Source organism: Canis lupus, chromosome 4, assembly GCF_011100685.1.
Source record: "Canis lupus familiaris isolate Mischka breed German Shepherd chromosome 4, alternate assembly UU_Cfam_GSD_1.0, whole genome shotgun sequence".
NCBI classification, from domain to species: Eukaryota; Metazoa; Chordata; class Mammalia; order Carnivora; family Canidae; genus Canis; species Canis lupus.
This window is the reverse complement of record NC_049225.1, coordinates 75,033,026-75,058,257: the sequence shown is the minus strand read 5'-3', so window position 1 is coordinate 75,058,257 and position 25,232 is coordinate 75,033,026. Positions and strand designations below refer to the sequence as shown.

The 25,232-nt window shown below is 42.8% G+C and overlaps 1 protein-coding gene across 1 annotated transcript in view; it reads right to left on the bottom strand.

Moving 5' to 3' along the window:
* ADAMTS12 (ADAM metallopeptidase with thrombospondin type 1 motif 12) overlaps positions 1-25,232 on the bottom strand; it is a 303,108-nt gene that overhangs the window by 43,343 nt on the left and 234,533 nt on the right. Inside the window, exons 15-18 of the mRNA XM_038535470.1 lie at positions 18,509-18,753; positions 16,422-16,560; positions 10,348-10,474; positions 2,306-2,516 (exon numbers count right to left, since the gene is read on the bottom strand). Of these exons, the coding sequence (XP_038391398.1) occupies positions 2,306-2,516; positions 10,348-10,474; positions 16,422-16,560; positions 18,509-18,753 (722 nt within the window). The remainder of the gene's footprint in view (positions 1-2,305; positions 2,517-10,347; positions 10,475-16,421; positions 16,561-18,508; positions 18,754-25,232) is intronic.

Here is a 25,232-nt window from a genome sequence, read left to right as displayed (position 1 = left end):
ATGTCTCTGGGCCTAGTTAGAATGTCAAAGACATTTCCTCATATTCCAGCAAAGTTCATTAGAGGGCTAACATGTACAGACATTAGCAAGATAGCAGAGGAAAGAAAGGAAGACCCACTGGATGAATATTTTGTCGCTGATTTAGCTAAAAGCACCTGTCATGACAACATCCCCCAAATGAAGGCCAGGGCTCAGCCTTTTTGCTCAACTCCATCAAGTGGAAGCTAGAAACTGAATTCCGTGTCTGCTCACAATACACTACGCAATGGCCTGTATTTGGAACAACAGACACGAGTGCTTGTCGCATCGTGCCAACTTTTTGGTCCCTTGTTTTCCAGTTAGGGCACATCATTTTCTTCTCCATAAACATGAGCACAATAAAAACTTCTCAGCCAAATATGTAATTGTAATCCTTTAAAAAAGCATGAAGAATCTGGCAATTAGTAAATTCTACTTGACCAGAATTATGGGCTGCTTCAGATGCAGCCAAAACATCCCTGGTAAACAGATGTAATGGACCAGTCACAACACCTCGTCCAGTCTTATTTGGACAACACTGTAATTTACAGCAATCTAGGCTGGCCCCGGGCTACCCCGTCCCCTCCCAGGATCAGCCCCATTGCCGTATGTGCACAGATTAGTTTGCAGGTATGTTTTCTTTGCATGTATTTGTCTTTCTTTCTCTTTCTTTCTTTCTTTCTTTCTTTCTTTCTTTCTTTCTTTCTTTCTTTCTTTCTTTCTTTTTCTTTCTTTCTTTCTTTCTTTTCTTTCTTTCTTTCTTTCTTTCTTTCTTTTTCTTTCCTTCCTTCTTTCTTTCTTTCTTTCTTTCTTTCTTTCTTTCTTTCTTTCTTTCTTTCTTTCTTTTTTCTTCCTATCTTTCCCTTTTGATAGAAAGTTCTTACAACACAAGAACCATTTCCTTTTTATTCTCACCTTGATGCCCAAAAGAGCATTCTGCACAGATTTAGAAGCTAAATAAACCTAAACTGTGATGATGAACTAATGAAATAAAGTTCTGGAAATAATGTTATCACAGTGGCTGTATTCAGATGAGTGTTTCTGCTTTCAGATAGTCAGCTTCAGAGATGGCACCTTTGCTTATATAAGTTTCCAAAGTCTTCTTTAGATAATAGTTCGGGGCAGCCTGGGTGGCTCAGCGGTTTAGCACTGCCTTCAGCCCAGGGCCTGATCCTGGAGACCCGGGATTGAGTCCCACGTTGGGCTCCCTGCATGGAGCCTGCTTCTCCCTCTGCCTCTCTCTCTCTCTCTCTCTCTCTGTCTCTCATGAATAAATAAATAAAATCTTAAAAAAAATACTTCGGTGTTCCTTTATTAGTACAGATACTACTTACTACACTCTCCTGAGTCAAGTATTTTCCATTTGTCTGAAGGTGAGTCCTAAGAGGAGTTTCTATGACATTCTGGTCACTGGTAGCATTATTAACAAAAAGCCCAGGGCTTTCCAAGGAAGCTCAGAAGAAGTCAGCTTTCATCCATGAAGTCAGGACTGTTGGTTTAAAAACTCATTTATTTTTTGTCATTCCTTAGGTCATTGAACTGCAATGTGTGCAGGAAAGCAGAGCAAGACCCCTGAAGACTCTAGGACACTTGGAGAAAAAAGGGTTCCACTTCCGCTACAGACTCTGGAAGCACAAGGCATGACAGTACCAGGTTCCATGGTGACCTAGAGAAAAGTGAAGCCTGGGAGTTTTTTGGGAACTTCTACCCACTGATTTCTAATTATATTCTGAGAATTTGATTGGATTCATTTTGGGAAAATGCAACAACACATATTTGAATTTATGTGGCCAATAATAGATGTTTGAAACCTTGGTCAGGTCCAGCTTTGACCCATGCTGAATAGAGAGACAATTTGAGGGGCTTCTTCAAGTGTCAAGTTTACTGCCTCTCATTCTACCATTAAAGCTACATTCCTCCAGTTTTAGTTAGCTGCAGTAGTTCTAGTGAAACATAAATGTAAGCGTTTAATAAACTAGCTCTTGGGGTGGGTGGAAGAGTCCTGATTTGCTACCAATGGTTTAACGATGGGACAGCAAAAATCCTGACAATGTACCAATTAGCTGTTGTGAGCCTGTGCAAATGGGATCCCTGGCAGGTACTTGACTACTGGACAAGTGAGAAGAAAACCCTGTAAGAACAGAAAATAAGAAAGATAGGTTACAAGGCAGTGGGAAATGCAGGAAACAGGCCAGAGGCGTTAGACACTGGCCACTGTGCCATTTTCTCTAGAGTTGCTCTGGATTAGGGGCAGAAGGGGCAGGGGTGGCGAAGTGATGAAGCTCACCTCACTCCAGTTGCCCACGGTCCAGTCTGACGGACACAAGATGTCTCTGTTGCAGGAAATGAGGGTCTTGGGCTTCAGCAGGTGCTGGCAGTCTTTAGCTGGGAGGGCCTGCTCATCAGAGCCCATGGTCTGGATGCATAGCACTGTTCGCTTCTTCTCTCCATGGGGCCCACACGATGCTGAGCATGCTTCCCACTCCCCTGCCCACCACCTGCAGACACACATGGACATGAGGGAGAAGAGCAGCACAAGTATACATATATATATACATTCAGTTCGGCCACTGGAAAAAGAACCAGGTGCCGGGGTGCAGGTACAGAGCTGGGTGGCCCTTGGAGATACTCCAGCCTGCTGGCATAGACAGGGCCACAGCAGGCCTGTGCAATCATGGCTTGAGTCCAGCACCCGGCATAAGGAGATGCCCTAGATGCCCTCTTCCTTTAGAGTCAAGAAAATAGATGTCTAGTTTTCTATTCTACAAAATAAAGCACACTTAAGCCTTATTTTCCTCATCTGTTAAATGGATATCACCATCCTAATCTTACATGAGTGTTGTAGATTAAACAAAATACCAATTTATATGTAGTGCAGAGTACAGAGCCTGACGCATAATAAGAATTTGATCACTTGTAATTTTTGTTGTTATTTTGACTGTTGCTATACCGAGTAAGAGACTCTAATAGAATCTAGGTCCCCTGGCTCCTACCTGAGTGTTTTTCTGTTCTACTGTGAGGCGGGTACTGAAGAAATTGCTGATTTTCAATTATCTAGGAGACGGTTAATCAGAGGCATTGCCTTCATTCTCCTCATCTCCTTCAGTCTACCTATTACTAGTTTCACTGGTCCCTTTGATAAGAAAGCAGAAGGAGAAACAAAATAATTTCTTACTTGTCAGCTATTCTTGACAAGTCAAAGCATTGAAACTGTTTGCTAAGTGAATACTCTGAATTCACTGTGGCAAAATAGGATGTGAACTCTTCCTCTACACCATTATCATGGACGATTTACTCCAGATTCTAGAAGGCAGACCCCATGGCTACACAGAAAGAGCTTTTCAAAGTAGGAGGGAGCCCTCTCTTCTTTCCCTTCTCCATCACTGTGTAGATCTTGCCCAGCACAAAAGAGAGAACAAGTATCTTGATCCAGTGTGGCTTGGGTTCACCATTGTTGGCAAGTACAGCCCACTTCTTCGGCTCTCCATGCAGTAATAACATGGAATGCTTCTATTTTTCATGGGAAAATAGTATAGCGTGTGAAGTTGTTAGTTCCTGAATTGAAGGAAGACTTCTAACCTTGAGATAGCATGGAATTTTGAAGAATTTTGTACTATGATTTATATTTAGTAAGTATTGTATTTATTTGGGCAACACTTCTTTTGATTCTCATGCCTTTAATCTCAGGTTAAAAATATTTGAAGAAAGCTACTCCTTGATTCTATTATATTCTTTCAAGTTATTCAGATTACTTATTTATTCTTTAGTGTTTAACGTCCATAATTAAGTTATTAAGACTATTTATTCATTTATGTATTAAGTAATAATAATAAATAAGGTTATTCCCTTATTCCTTAGTGTTTATCATCTGGCTGTCTTGTGTGGATAAAGAGCTAATATTGGAACCACATGATGTGAAAACAACTGAACACCCACTTCAGTAATTATTAATCTACTTTACCTTACTTTTGACATGTCCAGGGGAAGTCAGACATGTTACTGAATATATGAGATGTCATTTTGGAAGGGCTTTAATAATCTGAGTGGACCAGAAGTATAATTTATTGAATTACTTGCTACACGGCTTTCAGCTGTGTCACCACAAAGTGATAATGAACCTCCCTATTTTCTCTTTTTCTGGAATCTCCTCCATAGTCCCCTGGGAACTTTTTGCATCTGTTTGTCACTAAAGTAAAAACAGTCTTCTTTTTTTTTTTTAAATCTCCATGCGAAGATCTCCAGGCCCGGGGCTCAGGAGCTATTGTCAAGTTGTTTTCTGTTCTCCCTTTCATTTTTTGATGTCTGCCATATGCCACCTTTCTAGGAGATGTATAATAGAGTACTATTTTTATATTTATAAGAGATTTGTGGCAGAAGGCTGTTGAAATGCTCTGAGGGATTGGTGAGAAGGGCAATGTAATGCAAAGAACTCAGCAGGACAAGAGCCCAGCCCATTTTGTCACCCCAACAAGACAACCTCCCTGGCCTAATCAGCACAGAATTAACAACAACCTACCCTGATTGATTCTGTTTTTGCCACTGATCTTTATCTTACCAGAATGCTGATGACACCACACAACTGGATAACTGGTCGTGCACTGCCTTTACAGTTCTTTAGTCCCCTTCCAGGAGTCAATTTCAACTACAACTTACAATTTTCAACTACAACAATTTACAACTACAGTGTAAAAGTCCTGGGGGCATGGGGGGGGGGGACGCCTGGGTGGCTCAGTTGGTTAAGTGTCTGATTTCAGCTCAGGTGGTGATCTCTCTGGGTCCTGGGATAGAGCCCCATGTTGGGCTCCCTGCTCAGCGGGCAGTCTGCTTCTGCATTTCCCTCTGCCCCTGCCCCTTGCTCTCTCTCTCTCTCACATAAATAAATAAAATCTTTAAAATAAAGTCCTCCAGACTGGGGCTCTATCAGTGATTCTCACTATAACAACACAGTGGGAGGCTTTAAAAAGCAAAAAATGCTACCAAATGACAACAATTTAAAGAGATCATTCAACTGCTTACGCTTCCCTCTTCTTAAGTGTAATCTTCAAATTGTTTGCAGGGAATTGTACGAAATGATGTTTTCCAGGATAATAGCAGAAGATGAGGAATAGAATGGGCTGTCTTCCTCCTCGGAAACGTGACGATGTGGAATAGCAGAAGTGGCAGCTGCAAAACTGCTCATCAGCTCTCGGCCAGAACCTGGGCACTGGGTGGCACATGTGTGCTGGCTGGGACGGCGCCGTGGGTGCCCGGTGCCCAGCTCCTGCCCGCGGCCGCAGCACTTCCTTCCTAAGCGCCAGGGCTTCATTACTGACTGTGGGGCAGGGGGCTGAGGAATTGGTCCATTTCAAAATTTTGCTCTGAATCAACAAACTGCATCTCATGCACCCAACTAAGAAGCCTTCCAGGGGGAAAAGAGGTAACACTTCCCTTGTTCTGACAACACTGCTTTTAGAACTAAGGGATGAAGAGATGTCACTTAACCACAAAGCCCTGAGGAAGGAGGGCAGGACCCTAGGGACCATGGCCAGGAGGCAGGGCTTTGGGATCCAGCTGCCTGGCTGCTGGTCTAGCCCTGACAACAGCTTGCCTTGCCAATGAATATGCACCTGATAGAGCCTAGCTGGTTGCAAGCTTCCTTAGGAAGTGACCTTATTTGTGTTATTCCAAAAAAATCCTTTGTCATTCCAAGAAGTCCCAATCACGTGGTTTTCCAAGCTCTGGAGCTTCTATAACTTCGTTGGGGGGATCTCCTGTGCTCTTTTGCTTGCATTAAGTTGCCTGCATTAGTTTCTTATGGCTGCTGTGATAAACTACCACAAACTTGGTAGCTTAAAACAACAAAAAATCTGATTTCTTATAGTTCTAAATTCAGTAGTACTGGGATGAAATCAAGGTGTCAGCAGGGCTATGCTCCTTCCAGGGCTCTATGGAAGATCTGTTCTTTGCCTTTTTTCAGTTTGTGGTGGCTGCCAGCATCCTTTGGCCTCCAGTCTTTAAGGCTAGTATCTTCCCATCTGTCTGTTCTGTCTTCATATCATCCTCCATGTCTGTGTGTGTGTGTGCGCATGTGACTATTGTGTAAAATTTCCCTCTATCTCTCTCTTAGAAGAACCCTTGCAATGACATTTGGGACTCAAGTGGATACTTGTTCAAGACCCTTTAATTTAATAACATCGGCAAAGATCCTTTTTCCAAATGGGGTAACATTTGCAGGCTCTAGAGATCTGGATGTAGATGTCCATCTAGCTTATCCCATGACCGCACTGAGGGCAGGTTCAAGTCCTCACAGCTCAGCTTGTATCACATAAGAATTCCTTTATGAAGGCTCCTCTTCTGTGTCCCCCTCAGCTCAGCTCCTCTGGAAGGGTCCTTCAGCCTCTGGACTCTTGCCCAAACATCCTTCTCCCTCTCCCACCAGTAGTACCCTACTGTAAAGTTACCTCCAACTAGAAATTTCTAATGGTTGGAGTGTGGACACAGGTAAGATAACCACTCTCATGGAAAGTGAATTCTGAAAAGAGTGAGGCCAAGTGATCAGCTACAGGTAAGTGAGAAAATGTCAGCAACAGATTGATGTCTGTTCTAAAACCAGAGCTGATACCAGAATCTTTTTTGACTATGTTGCTTTTTATGTACATAGCCCATGTCCCCAGAGCCCTACCTTGGCTTCAGCAGGTGAGTGTCTGCATCAAGATCCTTTGGAGCCCACCACACCTAGCACAGTACTTGCTTTGCTTTAGACACAGCCTGGATAGGGGAGAGGTGTGTGTCTCTCTTGGGGGGTATGTAATGGCGACCACAGGCTATAGCCAGACAGCCTGGGTTCAAACCTCTGCCCTCTACTAGTTGCATGATGCTGAGTGAGGTAAGGAATATTTTTTCCTCTATAAAATTGGCACAATTATAGTTATTTTTCTGAGTAGTCGAGAATAATAAAGAGAATATATAAGATATCTCTAAAACAGCATCAGAAGTGAGGTAGGTGCTTAAAAACCCCACTGTTTTCTGGGTGCCTTGGTGGCTCAGTTGGTTAAGTGTCCAACTCTTGATTTGGCTTAGGTCATGATCTCAGGGTTGTGAGATCAAGCCCTGAGTCAGGCTCTGCACTCCATGTGGAGTCTGCTTGATATTGTCTCTCTCCCTCTGCCTCTCCCCTGCTCATTCTCTCTCTCTCTCTGTCACTATTTCTCTCTCTCAAAAAAAAAAACAAAAACAAACAAACAAACAAACAAACAAACAAAAAAACCCCCCCAAAACCCACTGTTATTTTCTACTCTACTTTCCCATTACTTATGTTTCAACAAATGTGTGGGTTTTCTGCACCAAGCAATTCTGATCCTAACTGTCTGGGGTTAGCGCAGACTGGACAGGTTAAGGGCTCAGACCCACATCACCGCCCCCACCCCCTGCTCTTCACGTCCAGGTGGTGGTCACCTGTGCTTCTCACCGGCTGGCTATGAATCAGGGGTTCCCACATCCCTGCCAAGGGTTTGGTAATTTGCTAGCATGGCTCACAGAACTAAAAAAAAAATTATTTACTAGATTACTCATTTATTATAAAAGGATATAACTCAGGAACAGCCAGATGGATGAGACTCACAGGGCGGGGTCCAGGAGAACGGTGGCAGAGCTTCTATACCCTCTTGGGGCACACCACCCTCCCAGCACCTCCACGCGTTCAGCTCCGAGAAGCTCTCCTTCCCCTCTAGCTAGACTTTGTTTTTGTCTTTTTAATGGGGGTTTCATTACATAGGCAGGACTGATTACATCATGGGCCATTTGTGACTAACTCAACCTTCAGCTCCTCTGCCCTCCCCAGAGGTTAGGGAGTAGAGCTGAAAATTCAAACCCTCCAGTCACAGCATCCTCTGTCAGCCAGCTCCATCCTGAGGCTGTCTGGGAGCCCTGGCCACTTCGTTAGCATACAAGACAGTCCCTTTGGTGGTTCTAGAAGTTTTAAGAGCTCTGTGAGGAACCAGGCACAGAGATGGCATATGTAGCCTCTATTGTGTCACGATACCTCAGTGTTCAGTAAATGGTAACTGTTATATGGCTATAATCACCATTGTGCCTCTCGTGAGAAATAACAAGCTTAATAAATATTTGCTGGTAATAGTAAGGGGGAGAGAGACTATGTAATAAGATGAAATGAGAACCTGAACACCAGGGACAAAGTTAGAGGCAGGAAATAATCAGCTGTGGTTAGATGAGGACATCTAACCCACAGAGAGAGTGGCTTTGAAAAGCAAGGTGAGAATCCTAGGCTTGTGTGTCCCAGGAGAGCAACAGGTATTTACTGGTAGAGGATCATTAACCCTGAGGGAGACCGAGTGTGAGGAAGCATGTGAGCACGGCAGAGCATGGGTGAGTGATTAGCCCCAAGAACTGTGCCTCCTTCCTGGCTCACTCTTCCCAGAGAAGAAATTATGGGAAGGGCAGCTACAGACAAAACCTAGGGCTGGCAAGAGCTGCAGGGAAGAGCTGCAGCCAGGTGAGGTGACCCTGGAGAGGTGAGGCAGGTCAGGGTCTGGCTCCCTGCCTCCTGGCCTGTCCCCCCACCCCCCCAGCAGAAACCACAGAGCTGGACACAGAATAATCCTTCTGACTCCGGCCTCTGCGTCCTGTCTGCCCTCACCAGAGGCCTCGTTGCCTGCCTTCACGGATTTGTCTGCCTTCCTTCACGGATTTGTCTGGACTCTTTACCTAGTTCTTTGAGATTTATCACATTCTTCTGGCTTTTTCTTTAGAGCTCAGTTCATCACTTGTTTATTTTTTTAAACTAATTATTTTTTTTAGAGAGAGCATGCATGAGAGTGGGGGGAGGGGCAGAGGGAGAGATGGAAAGAGAGAGAGGATCTCAAGCAAGCTCCACGCCCAGCATGGAGCCCAATGCAGAACTTCATCTCACGACCCTGAGATTATGACCTGAGCTGAAATCAAGAGTCCCACTTGTTTGATTTACAATACCAATGAGTCCCCTCCTGTTTACCTAAACTCCTTTTAGTGTGTCTCCCTAGGCCTGGAATGAATGCCTGATGGAAGCCACAACCTAAGTGCACCCCTGCTGAAGGTCACTAGAGAATGAAGACACTCTTCAGAATTAATTCTTTTTTTCTCCCTTCCCTTTTCCTTCCCTCTCTCTTTCCCTCCCCTCTCTCTTCCTCTCTCCCTCCTTCTACTTCTTGCTGTTTTTCTTTCTCTCCCTCTCTCTTTAACATAAGTCCCTAATAATAACATTCTAGCCACCTTCTGGGATTCCAATATCTATCTAGAACAGCAAATGAGTAGCTCTGTAACACTGGTTCTCAACCAAGGGTGCTTTTACCCTCTACGAGACATTTAGCAATGTTTGAAGATATTTTTGTTGTGACAACCTGGAGGAAGGGTGGAAGTCGCTACTAATGTCTAAGCAGGTACAGGCTGGGGGTGTCGCTAAACATCCTACCACACACAGGACGGCTCCACAACCAAGAGTCATCCATCCCAAATGTCAACAGTGCTGAGATTGAGAAAGCCTGCTCTGGAAGCCACTCCAGGCTGCCTTACATGCAGATGGGCACTGTGATCTGACAGTGAATGTTATGCTGCGCTGGTGCAGTGTCCCGGGAACAGCCACACCTGTCAGCTCAAGAACTTTGGGGGGATCTATATAGCATTCTCTTCTATATAGCATTCTCTTCGGCAATGCTTTGAGACAGTCTTACCAAATAAACAAACACAGAACACACCAGCTACTCTATGGGGAGAAGATGTCCCTACTCACAGCTTGTCACAGGCTCTAACAGCACTGCCACAGAAACCTGTAAGAGTTTTCATGTACTTATTCTTTTTTTTTTTTAAGATTTATTTATTTATTTATTCAGGAGGAAGGAGAAGCAGGCTCCATGCCGGGAGTGCAACGTGGGACTCGATCCCAGGACTCCAGAATCGCACCCTGGGCCAAAGGCAGGCGCTAAAATGCTGAGCCACCCAGGGATTCCCTCCTGTACTTATTCTAATAACAAAACCTCACAACCCTCCTTTATCACTGAGCATTAGATTACTATTAAATTAGTCTTCTTTCTTTCTTTCTTTCTTTCTTTCTTTCTTTCTTTCTTTGAGAGAGGGAAAGCACAAACAAGGAGGGCCAAAAGGAGAGGGAAAGAGAGAATCTCAAGCAGGCTCCATGCCCAGGGCAGAGCCCAATACTGGGCTTGATCTCATGACCCTGAGATCATGATCTGAGCCAAAATCAAGAGTTGAGTACTCAACCAACTGAGCCACCCAGATGCCCCAACCAGACATCATTCAAAGCAGACACACAGAGCTCTAATTCTTATCACTTCTTACCTGGGTGGACAATCCTTTTCATGGCACTTCTTCTGTCTCCCGTTGGGCTGTGTTTCTGGGTCACAAAATGTAGCTTTCACCATCCCGTGGCCTTTCTTCACACAATAGGCAGTCTGGCGGCGAATACCTGGGGGTCAGGCAGAGGGTTCACATATATTAAATCCTGAGCCCACACACTTAGTGTCAAGTGAGGCCCCTGGTCAAGTGATCATGCTTATGGCTGATGGGGAGGCTGTCCATAGGTTATCTGGTTTGTTCCAGGGGCAAACCAAGTACATCTGCAAGCTGGGTTTAGCTTTGGATAAATAATAATAGTGAACACGTACTGCTTTCCTTGTCCCAAGCACTGTTCAAAACTGTATGTGTGCATGCCAGCAAGTATATATATATTTAATATATTATAAATATATTAAAATGTATTACTTATTATCTATTTTGAAATATAATGACCCAAACCTCGCAACAATCCAATGAGGTCAACACTACCATTATTTGGTATGTGAAAGATGAAGAAATGAAGGCACAGCGAAGTCACACAGGTGGAGAGAAGACAGAGACCACAGGTTCTGCTACCAAAGACATTAGCAAGAGAGGAGAGAGGGTGGTCAGAATGTTATGGATGGAGAGGCAGAGGGATAGAGAGAAGGAAGTCATCATGTCACTTGAGGGAGGTAATGCTTCAATGTTAGATGTGAAATACTGGGGACTGGGATGCCTCCCCTCCCGGGGACAGAGCATCAGCTTGCACAAAGGTTGGCGCCCTGAACCCTCAGGGCATCCAGGCCTTGAGAGGGCTTACTGGTATACAGAATTCCCATATTCGAAAGGCTACGAGTACACCAAAAGCCAGTCACCTCCCCACTTCAGCACGTGGAGGGGCTTCCCCCCAGGCACACAGCTGGCAGGACAGGACCTGCCATCTGCCACCTCCCGCTGCCTCATGTGACTCGTTCCAGCCCCGGTGCCCAGGCTGGCTTTCATACTCACACACCAGCAATCACATCTCAACATTTAAAAATGTCAGAGGGAGTTGACATAGGGTAAGCGAATCCTTCAAAATGAATCAACAATATTTTATTGCTAAATAAAACAGTATTTTCTTCTTTTGGAGACATAGGTAACCTTTCAACCACTCAGGCTTTGTCAACTGATAAGACTGCGTTATTCCTCTTTCGTTATATAAATCAGACACTGTCAACAGCTGGAAGCAACATTGTAAGAGGAACTTCCAGGGCCCAAGGACTGAGTCATTGGAAAAGACACAAGCACCTGTGGAGGCATCTTAGACAGTGTGAGTGGATTACAGGCTGACGTGGCCAAAGCCAGAAACACTGGCATGTACCTGCCGTGGTAGAGCAGAGAAAAGAAGAGTTTAGGTACTTGGAAATTTCATGAAAACGTTGGCAAATTCTTCCTGTCAAAACCTAAAAGGAAACTGTCAGGTGGCTCTCAGAGGTTAGAAATATCCCCCCAAAAGGCCTGTTTCTGTGCATGAATAGCAAAGATAAATGTGCTACTCAGAAGTAGCAGAAGGACACAAAATATTACATAAAATACCTGTCGCAAAGTTAATACTATTGCATAGATAAATGTGCTGGATCAGCAGTGAGCTGAACAGATGGACGGGCCAGGCAAATGCTGTGCAAAAGGCAAAACTAATAATGATGTTTCAGTTTCTCTATTGGAATGAATGGTGTCTATCATTACATACTACTTGTAATTTATCTGATAAATACTATATATTTATGTGTATGGTAAACAAGATAAGCCTTATTCCTCAGCCTATGCTTAAATCCATCTCAGTAAATTTTCTATTATTTTCACGAAGTCCTAAATATTAACAAAAATCTTCCAGATATTGTCAGAGATCAATACCTTCACTTGGTTGACCCTGACAGTTAACAGTGGATGAAAGATGGATCAGTGCCAAGATGAATGAAATTTTAAAATAGCCAAAGAAGTATCTGACTAATTTTCCAAAGAAGTGAATTGTCCTCTCAACATCAGTGTAGGGTCTCACATCCGGGTCAGAGTGGAACGTGTGTTCCTATTTGTGATTCTCATGCTTTATCACGAACATGTGGACCTATCTCAAATGCACATGGTTACTTTGAGCTTTGGAAATGTTGAGGAAAGGTGTTCATTACAGCATTACAAAGATGTTTATAACTGCAAAATAGTGGAATGTATAAATAATTGTATACTGGCACAGTGGAATAGTACGCAGCCCTTCAAGTGAATGTACTAGAGCTACTATCATTAGCAGGGATTTTTATTTTTCTTTTTTTTAATAAATTTATTTTTTATTGGTGTTCAATTTGTCAACATACAGAATAACACCCAGTGCTCATCCCGTCAAGTGCCCACCTCAGTGCCCGCCACCCAGTCACCCCCACCCCCCGGCCACCTCCCCTTCCACCACCCCTAGTTTGTTTCCCAGAGTTAGGAGTCTTTATGTTCTGTCTCCCTTTCTGATATTTCCCACTTATTTTTTCTTCTTTCCCCTTTATTCAGCAGGGATTTTTCTCAAAAGCATAATACTGAGTAAAACCAGCAAGACAAAGAATAATGCACAGATAACGATCCTATTTATAAAAAGCCTAAATGCTTGAGAAACAATATTTTTTAATATATATGGCTAGTCACATATATAATAAAAGCATTTAACAAGATGCATGAAAACAATAAATACTAGTTTCATGACCCTAGTTAGCCCTGGAGAAAAACGAAAGGGAGTGGAGCCAGCAAAATGCTCTTCAAGCATATTTGTGTGATTTTTTTTTGTTTAAACATGAAGATTGAAATAAGCATGAACGATGGTAAGATCTGACAAGGCTGAGTGGCTGGTATGCAAGAGTTTGTTGTTACGTTCTCCATTTTTGCTAGGACATTTGTAATGCTTCCCTGCAACAAAGCATAAGGCTAAAACAATGTAATATCAATGAAAATAAAGCAAAACAAATAAAGTGGTTGCCACTACTTGTTTGTAAATCTTTTACTATGGGAATCAATTTGGTAATAAGGTTCTGAACATTGCCATAATATTTAAATTCTTTGAACCTAGAAATTCCATCTATAAATCAACGCTAATTAAATCATTCTTTACATGGTCCCCAAAAGCTCACCAGAAGATGATGATCAATATAGAATTGGCTCAAGACATTTTTCTTTGTCTTGCCAGGGAAATGCAACACATCCATAAAAATGATAGCTATGAGGATGGAGTAGCACATGGAAAGGTACCCCTGTTACGACGTTAAGTGAAAGCATGTGTATACATATAAGGATATTGGAAGGCAAAAAAAGCAAAGTACAAAAGTGCATGTGTCAGGGGAGTGACTTTTCCTATTTTTACTTTTCGGGTAAGCTATTGAACTTAATTTTGTAATATAGAAAGTTTTAACTCAAAGAAAATACAACGACATCGATGACTGATTCAGTGTTTCAGGCAGTCTTCTGTCTTTAGATTTAGCAACGTGTGTCTTATGGGAATATTAGCATTTCACCCTCTTTGTCTGACAGCACGAAAGGAGAAATGTTGTCTTTCTTCTCTGCCAGATGAAGACAGCCCACGGTCACTGAAACAGGCAGTGTGACTGGGATTCGGGGGAGAACGTGGACACCGTGACAGCTCCCTGACAGCTCCTGTTAAGGTTTAATACCCAGGAGGACATTTGCCCACGCAGGCCGAGGTGCTGCTGAAGGATCCTGATTCACATTTGGTAAGGACATCTCATTTCCTAGCCAGGAGGAGCCTGCTTTCTGATGACTGTGCCGATTGGCCATTACCTTGTATCCCTGTGTTCTGAAACACTGCGTGTGTGATGCAAAGAATTCACCCCATGCTGAAACAGAAAAGGGGATGGGTGTTCTGTTTTGTGGAGGGGCACCTGGCCCCTCTGGACTGGCTGAGTTTTCACTCCTTGGTGTCCTGAGACAAAAATGATTTAAGCTTACAGCTTACACCTGTACTTTTCTGAAAGAAGAGAAAAATGGGGATGTGAGCTGGAAAATGTATTTGTGACTACAGTCCCCACGACCTCATTTTCCTCACAACTGCTCCTCAGGGAAATTTTTTTCATGAACTTCTTTCCTGCTTAAATTGCTTTTGTGCCACAGCCAGCCCAGCCTCCCAAGCAGTGGGGCAGGATGTCTGGAAATGCTAGCCACAGCCAGGGGGTAACAGCACTGACCCTAACCCCACCACTGATCCTAACCCCACCACCAGCCGCTGCCACACATCACACCTTTGACTCTAATGGATCTCCAGATATTTAGGATTTTCAAAACATCACACATTTTGAAATGAACATGATCCCCGTGCCTTCTAAAAGCTAACCTTTCTGTACTGACGGAGGGAAAGGAAGAAGTTGGTGATACAGAAATTGTTTATTAGGTTGATGGTACATGGACTTAATGCCTGTTGCTGGACCTCTTTGCAGGACTACTTCCTGGGGCAGGGAGCGAGGACAGGGGAGAGCAAGTGAATGAGTGGTGCAGGGACACAGTATGTGAGAGAGAAACCCATGGGGGAGAAGATGGTGTTCTTCTGGCCCATTCACTCCTTCACCTTCATTCCCTTGGTTGCATCGCTGAATATGGCACTTCACCCTGTTGCTGCCCTAGTTTATAGGTGGTAGTTATACAGGATCAAGGCAGGAAGTTCCAGAACAGACCTGGACACGATCTAAAAGAAGAGATCAAGGCAGAGGCCTTCTCATGGGTACTACTATTAACGCTCCCCAAAGAGTGAAAAGTCCAAATACCTGACAGGCCCTGAGCCTGTGCTCCCAGGCCTCACAGAATTTCATCTAGCCTGTAGCAGAGAGAGTCAGTGCCCTACAAATGCCCCTGTGCTTGTTCACAGTTCCTGGCTTCCCTCTGCAGTTAACAGTACCCAGAGGACTAAAGGTTCACCAACGAAAGGTGAGCAGAAATGATCTGTGTCACCACCAGGCCAAAGCCCTTCATGAGAGCCAGTCTGCCTCTTCCAAGTCTTTCTTCTCCGTGGGGCACACTGGAAGTCACACATTTCAGATGTCTTAGCTCCAAGATGATGCTGGGCCACCCAACCTGTATCAGACTTAGAATGGGTTCGAAATAAACCTTCATTGTGTTGCATTCCTGAGGTTTTGATTTCTTTGTTACGGTAGCAGAACTTAGTCCATCCTGGGTGCCTGGGTGGCCTCGGTCTGTTAAACATCTGACTCTTGATTTTGCCTCAGGTCATGACCTCAGGGTAGTGAGATTGAGCCCCACGTTGGGCTCCATGTTCAGTGGGGAGCCTGCTTAAGGCCCTCTCTCTCCCTCTGCCCTCCTCTCTCCCTCTCTCTTAAATAATAAATAAATCTTAAAAAAAAGAAACTTATTCCATTCTGACATACTTGACAGCAAGGAATCTCTCCAATGCTCCATTTTATAAGAGAAAACTACTCTCCTCATAGATATAAATACTTGGTAAATAGGAGACAGAATAAAGAACATTGGATGGGAATCAGGAGAGCTTGTCATGGTTTGGTTTTGGCCATTACTGACAGTCAGCCTCTGAGTGGGGTGTTTGACTTTTGTAGACCTCAGGTCCTCAACCAGGTTTTTAAGTCTCTCTGTTTTGCTTTTTAAAACACATGTCATACTGTATTGTATACTTGAAAGTTGCTAAGAGACCAAATCTTAAATGTTCTCACCACACACAAAAAAGGTAACTATTGGGGTGATGGATGGGCTGGCTGACTTTATGTGGTAACCATTTCACTATATATACGTGTACAAAATCATCCAGTTGTACACCTTAAACTTACACAATGTTGTATGTCAGTTATATCTCAATAAAGCTGAAATCAAAACAAAACACATGTTAACATTTTTTTCAAAGAAAATCTTTCATGAAGTGTAAAGGAAAAACTGCCTCTCTCATTAGACCATGACCAGAATATTTGCTCCCACAGGGGCTCCTGGGCCGTGTTTCTGGAACCCTGCAGATCCACAGGCACAGAGTATGAACCACGTGCTTAGACTGCCTCCACGGCTCATTCTGAAGCCGACATGGATTCCCAGACACAGCAGCTGTTGCTCACCTGTCCCGCACGTTACACTGCACTCTGTCCAGCGGCCATACTGCCAGAAGTACACCAGTTTGTTCACGTCATTGTCAAGGCCATCTTTCCGGATTGTGTACTCATACTTGATGCCAGGGTTGGTCACTTGGAACAGAAGCTAAAAGGCAAAAGAAGGATGACATCACTGTCATGACTTTATACTGTAAAACACAGCTGTGACAGAAGGTATGTCATCTTAGAGCAGTTATGAAGGTGTGCATTGGAACAAATGCCAATAAATGAATGTATCTTCACCCCCACCTCTACTTCCACCAATACATCTATCTATATCTGTATATATATCCATCCATGTCTTTATCTATCTATACCTCATATCCATTCAATTATTTCTTGGCTGAATGCCCAGGGAAGTCTAATCTTCTGGAAACTGCTCTGAGGGAATGAGATAGCATCTTTTCCAACAACAGACTGGTGGGTCACCTTGCACCCTTGTGAACTTACTAACTTGATGATTATAGGTAAGTTACTTAATCTCTTTGTGTTTCTCCATTTCCAGAGTGAGGATAATAATAGTGTGTGACTAGTAGGGGTGTTGTGAGAGTTAAATAAGTCAATAAATGTACAGTGATTAGCTATGAATAGAATAGTGACTGGCATGTAGTCAGCATTCAATAAAGAGTAACTTTTAGGGATCCCTGGGTGGCGCAGCGGTTTGGCGCCTGCCTTTGGCCCAGGGCGCGATCCTGGAGACCCGGGATCGAATCCCACGTCGGGCTCCCGGTGCATGGAGCCTGCTTCTCCCTCTGCCTGTGTCTCTGCCTCTCTCTCTCTCTGTGACTATCATAAATAAATAAAAATTTAAAAAAAAAAAAAAAAAAAAAAAAAAAAAAAAGAGTAACTTTTATTATTGTTGTTGCTGTTGTCTTATGATACTCTTCTCTAGCTCTCAGGATGGTTAGTTCCTATAAAATATATAGTTCTGGGGTAAAAATGTTCATAGGCTTTAGCCAAGTCATGCCCCTCTTGGGGCCTTCCCCTCACTTCCCTCTCCTGCAGGCAGTCTACTTATCACACATTTTTAAAAAAAGATTTTATTTATTTACTTATTTTAGAGAGAGAGCGAGAGAGAGTGTGTGTGTGTGAGAGAGAGAGCACTTGAGTGGGGCAAGGAGCAAAGGGAGAGGGAAAGAATCCAAAGCAGACTTCATGCTGAGTGCAGAGCCCACTGTGGGGTCCAATCTCATGACCCTGAGATCACAACCTGAGCAGAAACCGAGAGGCAGACACTCAGTTGACTGAGTCACCCAGGCGCCCCTCACCACACGTTTAAAAAGGATTCATCTTAAACTTAGAGCTGATGGATTGATTGGTTGCTCCTTGGGATGAGGGTTCCCATATATAAATCCTTTGCCATGTATGGTAAGATGTCAGGTCCCCAGACATTTATGAATCATAGCAGTCAAGCCTTGATCTCTGGCTTCTTTGAGTGCTCTGATCTCTGGCTCTGGAATCATCTCCCTCTAACTTCTGAGTATGGTTAGGTCAGACTCTCTCTGGAGCCATCTGGCATCCCCAACCTGTCTTATCTCTACTGGTATGATGATTCCACTCTTTCTCTCCGGTTCCTTGCCAACAGGAAAGACCATGCCCTTAAGGTGCACATACAACATTCTAATCCTGTTCTCCAAGAGCTTCACAAAGTCAAGCCTCTTGCCTAAGAACAACCACGTGATAACATGAGAAAACTGTGTTGGTCCATCGCTGCTGCTGGAAAGCTACTTGGAAACTCAGCCCAGATGGAGAGCATCCTTTTTATGCCTGAGAAAAAAATCACTCTGAAATAAACAGCCTGTGTCAACCATACTGGAAATTGAATTCAAAATTCCCAATAAATGACTTTAGGGCCCCTGGCACTTATCAGGGTTTTAGCAATTTCTAGGCAATAAAGGATGATTCGCACAAAGTAATATCTTGCTTTCTTCCCTGCTCCTTGTTAAACGAAGTTTTAAGCGTTCGTAGTCTCCCCTAGCAAATACCCTGGAAATGAAAATCAGAAAGATCTTCACTAATAAACATATCAGCATTTACCTTTACTTCTGCATTACCTGGATCCACACTGACTCATTGGTGGGGCCTGTGGCCATCAGTTTCTCTAGGTCCCCTTTCCTGTCGTATTGGAAGATGGTCCCTGCCAGCTTGTAGTTCCCGTTCCACTGGATAATAAAACCTCCATTGAGGTAATACTTTTTGGGATCTTCACTCCTGATGGCCAAAAAGTTTCCAGCTCCCTCAACCTCCATTACCCGTATGTCCCTTGCTCCTTTTGGAATCAGCCCAATGTCAACATAACCTAAGGAGAGAAGACAGAATGATGAAAGAGGCACACCTGCTTGGCTGCACACACTCTGTTTCTGACTCATTATTCATCCCCACTGTTTAGTGCCCTTATCTTCCCCCTGGGTGGTTACTGGGATTAGCAGATACACTAGTCATGGGGAATTTTATTTATTTATTTATTTATTTATTTATTTATTTATTTATTTATTTATTTTTAAAGATTTAGTTTATTTGAGAGAGAGAGAGAGAGAGAGAGAGAGAGAACAAGCAGTGGGAGGGGCAGGCAGAAGGAGAGGGAGAAGCAGACTCCTCGTGGAGCAGGAAGCCGGGTGTGGGGCTCCAACCCAGGACCCTGGGATCATGACCTGAGCCAAAGGCAGATGCTTAATGGACTGAGCCACCTAGGTGTCAGTCATGGGAATTTTATTTATTTTTATTTTTTTTATTGGAGTTCGATTTGCCAACATATAGTATAACACCCAGTGCTCAACCCGTCAAGTGCCCCCCTCAGTGCCCATCACCCAGTTATCCCAACCCCCCACCCACCTCCCTTCCCACCACCCCTTGTTCATTTCTCAGAGTTAGGAGTCTCATGTTCTGTAACCCTCTCTGATATTTCCCACTCATTTTCTCTCCTTTCCCCTATAATCCCTTTCACTATTTTTTTATATTTAGTCATGGGGAATTTTAAAGAGCTTGGGCAGGAGCAGAATTCCCAGGTGCTCTGTGACTTAGTACATACACAGTTTTGTGAGAAGAGGTGAAATAAATGCAGATTAAACTCTGAAACATTTGTGGTTGATCCAGCATTGACTTTTCTGTGATTTTAAATTGAAGTTAAAAAACGTATAGCCCCTAATTAGCTCCCCATTAGCATTTCTGCTCCCCCATTTGTCGTGGCTATCAGATGAATCTTCAACATTGCACTGGATACACCCTTCTGCTCAGTTGTCCTCACTGCCTGCAAGTTAAAGATAGACTCTTAGAAATAATCTAATCATAGCTTAAATTCATTAAGAGAATTCCTGAGGGAATCTTGGATTGATTTGCCACCTGGTCCTCTTGAATATAGCTCATGATGAGAAACTTAGCTCTGAGCATAGCTTTTTATGTTGCTGGGCAATTCTATTCACTAGACAGGGTTTTTTTTTTCTTATTTTTCTATGTTTTGATGAAATATGAACTTACATTTTATTTTTGTGAAAAAGCACCAGAGGGCATCCATTTAAAGATGATGATCAATTCTAGCTATAGACCTATTCTTATTTATTCGTTGTCATGGTAGGAGACATACTGGGGAGAAAAGGAATTAACACATAATGGTTTCTTCCCTTTGGCAGGCTCCACACTAAGCATTTTATGCATTTATCCTATTTGGGCTTCTTAAGAATCATCACCTTATAAATGTGATACACTGGAAAGAACATGGACTTCGGGGATGGCATGAGAAAATGCCAGACATGGGAGTCAGAACACTTGAATCTTAGTTTTTGCATTACCTTGAATGAGCTATATGGTGTTCACTGACTTATTTAACTTCTTTAAATGTCATCTGCACAATGAAGGGGCTCCAACCAGATGATGTCTGACAGCCCTCACAACTCTGATATTCAATTATTTTTCTCTTTTCTAAGCAAAACATTCTTTGTTCTTTTAACCTTTCTATATAAATGCTGGTTTTAAGATCCTGATAATCCTGTTCATTTTGCAGCGGATGGACACTAGGTTTTTCAGCCACAAGCAAACCTTCATCTCTGTGACCTGGGAGGGCCTTGACTGTTTTCTCTCCCTCAGACATGAGAGTAGCAGGGGTCCTGGGAGCTAAAATCCTAGGGCTGGTCAGCAGGTATGATTTGCTCAGATCCTCAGGCCACAACCCTAGCTCCATTTTTCAAACTGGCATCTCCCATCCAGCAAGACCAAAATGCAGGTCTTGTAGTACTTGATTAAATTCCATTTGGCTCTCACAATACTTACCTGAAATAGTTGATTAAAACTACAAAAATTGGGATCCCTGGGTGGCGCAGCGGTTTGGCGCCTGCCTTTGGCCCAGGGCGCGATCCTGGAGATCCGGGATCGAATCCCACATCGGGCTCCTGGTGCATGGAGCCTGCTTCTCCCTCTGCCTGTGTCTCTGCCTCTCTCTCTCTCTCTCTCTCTCTGTGACTATCATAAATAAATAAAAATTAAAAAAAAAAAAAAAAAAAAAAACTACAAAAATTTTTTAAAGATTATTTATTTATTTATTTATTTATTTATTTATTTATTTAGAAGAGAGAGAGCAAGAGAGAGAGAGAGAGAGAGAGAGAGAGAGAATGTGATCAGGGAGGGGCAGAGGGAGAGGGAAAGAGACTCTGAAGAAGGATCTGTGCTGAGCATGGAGCCAGACATAGGGCTCAAGCTCACAACTGTGAGATCATGACCTGAATTGAAATCAAGAGTTGGACACTCAACTGACTGTGCCACCCAGGTGCCCTAACACTGTAGATTCATAACTAGCTCAGGGAAAATATTTATCATGTGTAATTGAGGCTAATGCAATTTATTGAAATGCCTTTGGAGCATCTTGATCTGTAGCCCCTTCTAACTTGGGATGTCATATGCCTTCTCAGACAAGAACTCATGCAGAAAAATCAATTGGCATCAAATATTGTGGTGACCACCTTATCTCCCTTGTTTACAAAGAATAAAACAACCCCTCCCTCAAAAAAACAAAAGCAAAGAGAACTAGATGGAAAAAAAAAACCCAAAAACGAAGAGTGTGCTTTTTATCTTTCACTTAAGAGAGAAAATCCAAAATCAGAAATATTTAACGCGGTGGACTCTGCCAAATTCAAAGGGGAGACACATTAAATTTAAATAAATTTAAAATAAAAGCTTTCAGTGAATATTAAGTGCTGCTTCTGAACAGTTTACAGACAGAAGATATAAACTGAGACAGATCTAGCGATGAGCAAAAGTAATGCACATTTGTAACACATATTTGCAAAAGAGTATCTAGGGAAAAGCCAAAATATAAAATTACGGTAATTTTGAGTTAAAAAGAACCACAATATACCCACCAGACTCCTTTGCGTGTGACAAAAAAGCCCATACTTGAGAATAAAATGAAAAGTAAAAATTTCAATTTTCCTTCATCTCCAGTCTCATGTCCCAAAGACAATTACAGTGAACAGTTTATTGGATTCTTTTTCAAAATCTTTGTTTGCATGTATAAGCACATATACACATAATTTTTTAACAAGTGGGATCATGGTACATGAACTATTCCAACTATCACTTTTTATTTTTATTTTTTATTTTTTTCCAACCATCACTTTTAAAATTTAATATACTTTACATATCTTTTTGTATTTTTGAGCATTTCAACAACTGCAAAAACAGAAAGTTCATTTACTTAACCCATCTGCTATTAATGGGCATTTAATTGGAAATGAATGGCTACAAACCTTTCTGTTTACCAAATGAGAAAACTGGGTTCCATCTATGCCACCATCACACATCTAGGTGGGAAGTACATATGCCTATAACTAGGGTTTGCTAATCAACTCTTAAAATAGCATTTTTAATTAAAAAAAAATGTGATTGGTAGAAAGGGCTTTAAAAAATCCTCCAGAGTATCTTATCCTCAAGGGTCTTCTTTATAGAAAGGAGAATCTTATTAAAAAGTAAGGGTAGAGGGATGCCTGGGTGGCTCAGTGGTGGAGTGTCTGCCTTCGGCTCAGGCTGTGATCCTGGGGTCCTGGGATCGAATCCCACATCAAGCTCCCCGCGGGGAGACTGTTGCTCCCTCTGCCTATGTCTCTGCCTCTCTCTGTGTGTCTCTCATGAATAAATAAATAATTTTTTTTAAAAGGAAGGGTGGAAAGTTATTGAGACATTTATTCTGTATCAAAGGAAGGCTACCAGGATTGGTAAGACCATGTCTAAAGTGTTAAGAATGGTGAATTTTGCATTCAGAAAATCACTTCTCTCCCAGTTCCCTGGTAAACGTCAGTCATTTGCACCAGTAGTGGGGCAATTCTGGAAAAATTAGGGGGGAAGTAGCAAAATGTAATCTTGACCTCAAAGAAGGAGTCTCTGGACCCATGGAGCCTCACCTGGAGAAACCATCCCGTTACTGAGTCCTGAGCCCCTTGAGGTAAAAGAATACTCAGGGCCTCTGAGGATGGACCAGAAAACTGGCCTCACTTCTGAAGCCATTATCATAAGAGCTACAATAGGTTATTGCTGCTAAAGTGCATCTTATCCAACTACTCTTTGTAATTCACAAAAAGGATTTACCCAGTAGCATATTTGGTTTCCAATCTGTCACTTCTAATAAAAATGTGCTCCTAAAGAGGTCATACTATTAACCCCAATTTATCTACAACGACCAGCTCATCTTTAAAAAGATTTATGCTGTCAGTTTGCAGCAGACAAAACAATCCTCACTGCAGGCCCAAATCTGTTGGTTTCACATGAAGAGGCTCCTGGGAAATGCCAGTCCACTTCTTGATGCCTGCCTTGACAGTAATGACACGTCAATGTCAAGTTCAGGTAAAACCCTGCATTTGACCCGCTCCCAAATCAGAGTGAGGAGGAAATACATACACACAAGTGTGCTTGGCAGATCTTTGGAGAAGTCGAATTGCTCTATCCTAGATTGAGTTTCAGCTTTAATTATTTCAAAAAATGTGTTGTAGGGGCACTGGAACCTTGGAACACACCATAAGCAACTAAAAACCTTTTGCTAGAAGTCAGTGGAAAGGAAACATAGAAGAGAGAACAGATGTTGACCCTAAATGCTTCTGGGACAAAGGGTGGCAGCCCTGAGCTCCCTTGATATGAAAACTGTCAAGTAGAGTGTCCAGTCATTCTCTTTCTTCCCATTCCTTCTAGCCTGGGATTTTCTAGGAAACATGATCTAGGAGAGTCTCCAAGTAAGGTGATACTCTGGTTTCAAGGAAGCCACATTCCTTCTTTTTATTATGCATTTACTTCTGCCTTGGATTTTCTCTGAAATGTTTTCTTATAAGATTCTCATCCTGGGACACCTGGGTGGCTCAGTGGTTGAGTGTCTGCCTTTGGCTCAGGTCGTGATCCTTGGGTCCTGGTATCGAGGCCTGCATCAGGCTCCCCAGAGGGAGCCTGCTTCTCCCTCTGCCTGTGTCTCTGCCTCTCTCTCTGTGTCTCTCATGAATAAATAAATAAAATATTTTTAAAAAAATTCTCATCCTATCTATGTGGACTCAGTTCCTGTCACCAGGCTCCCCTGTCCCAGGCAGTTGTGTATGTTGTTGGCAAACCAGTGTTCTATGACACTGACCTTCTCATGTCATTCACCCACCTAAAATCATAGAGTGGACACTATTCTCCCTTAAGCCAACAGCAAACAAACTGAATCTTGCCGTATAGCATAGAAGCAACTGTGAGTCATGAAGCCATGTCATTTGTTCCTAGAAGCGTCTCTTCCTTCTCACTGTCCAGACTTGTGTCTCAACCTTACATACTGCTGCCACAGATCCCAACATGTGTTGTGAGGTGTTCTTGATGGGTTCCTTTCATTCATGAGCTTCCTCAGTTTGTCACAGAGACTAAATGGCCCCAAGAAAAAAGTCCAGAATCTGCCTCATTAAGCAATTAAGACAGCAATCTTAACATAACTTGAAATTGGTGTCAATTCCTAACTCTAGGTGAACTGAATCCAACCAAAAAGATCAGTGGCAGAGACTAGGGAGCTATAGGTGGAAGAATGAAACCTGTAAACACACAGGCTCATGAAAGTGGATGGGATCTGGGTGGTCACGTTCCACCATAATTCCAGGTGGTTGCTTCTTTCACCACATTCCAGGAATCTCCTAAAGATGTGGATACTGGAGGCAAGTGTTTCTAGAAGAAACTTTCTGTGTCTTTCCTCTGTTTTCTAGACTGTGGAATTTTTTTCAACATACTTAATTGTGAAAATGAAATTGTGATGTATATCAGAGGAAACTGAATTTAAATATTATGCCAAAAGAGTTGCCATAACTCTATTATATGCATCAAATGCACTAAACAGATGTGCAAATGTATTTAATATATATTTAATAACATCTAATAAGATGAATTTTGTATGGTAACTGTTGTAGTTCCATAAAAGGAGTTTAAACTAGAAGTCTGAGCACATCCTGGCTAAGATTAAATAAAGGAAGCAGGAACCAAGGCTGGAGGTTTGGTCACTGAGTTAAGTGACACAATCACCTGTATGAGAGTTCCAGGACACTCAGAGAATAAGGTCCCTTGTTCCCAGTGACAGAGGAAAGCAGCCAGTGTGAGCAAGACCAGGTGCTGGTTTAGTCGTCACTGGGTCTGCCATTAGTCAAGTCTAGTGACATTGGCAAGACCAGAAGGGTCCAGAGTGGTGGTTTTAGGAAGTCAGTGAATTAGTCCAAGATACTAAAAACTGTCAGGTCTTAATGTTTAAGACCAAGGTAGGTGAGTCATACAGAATCTAGGAAATTATACAACAGG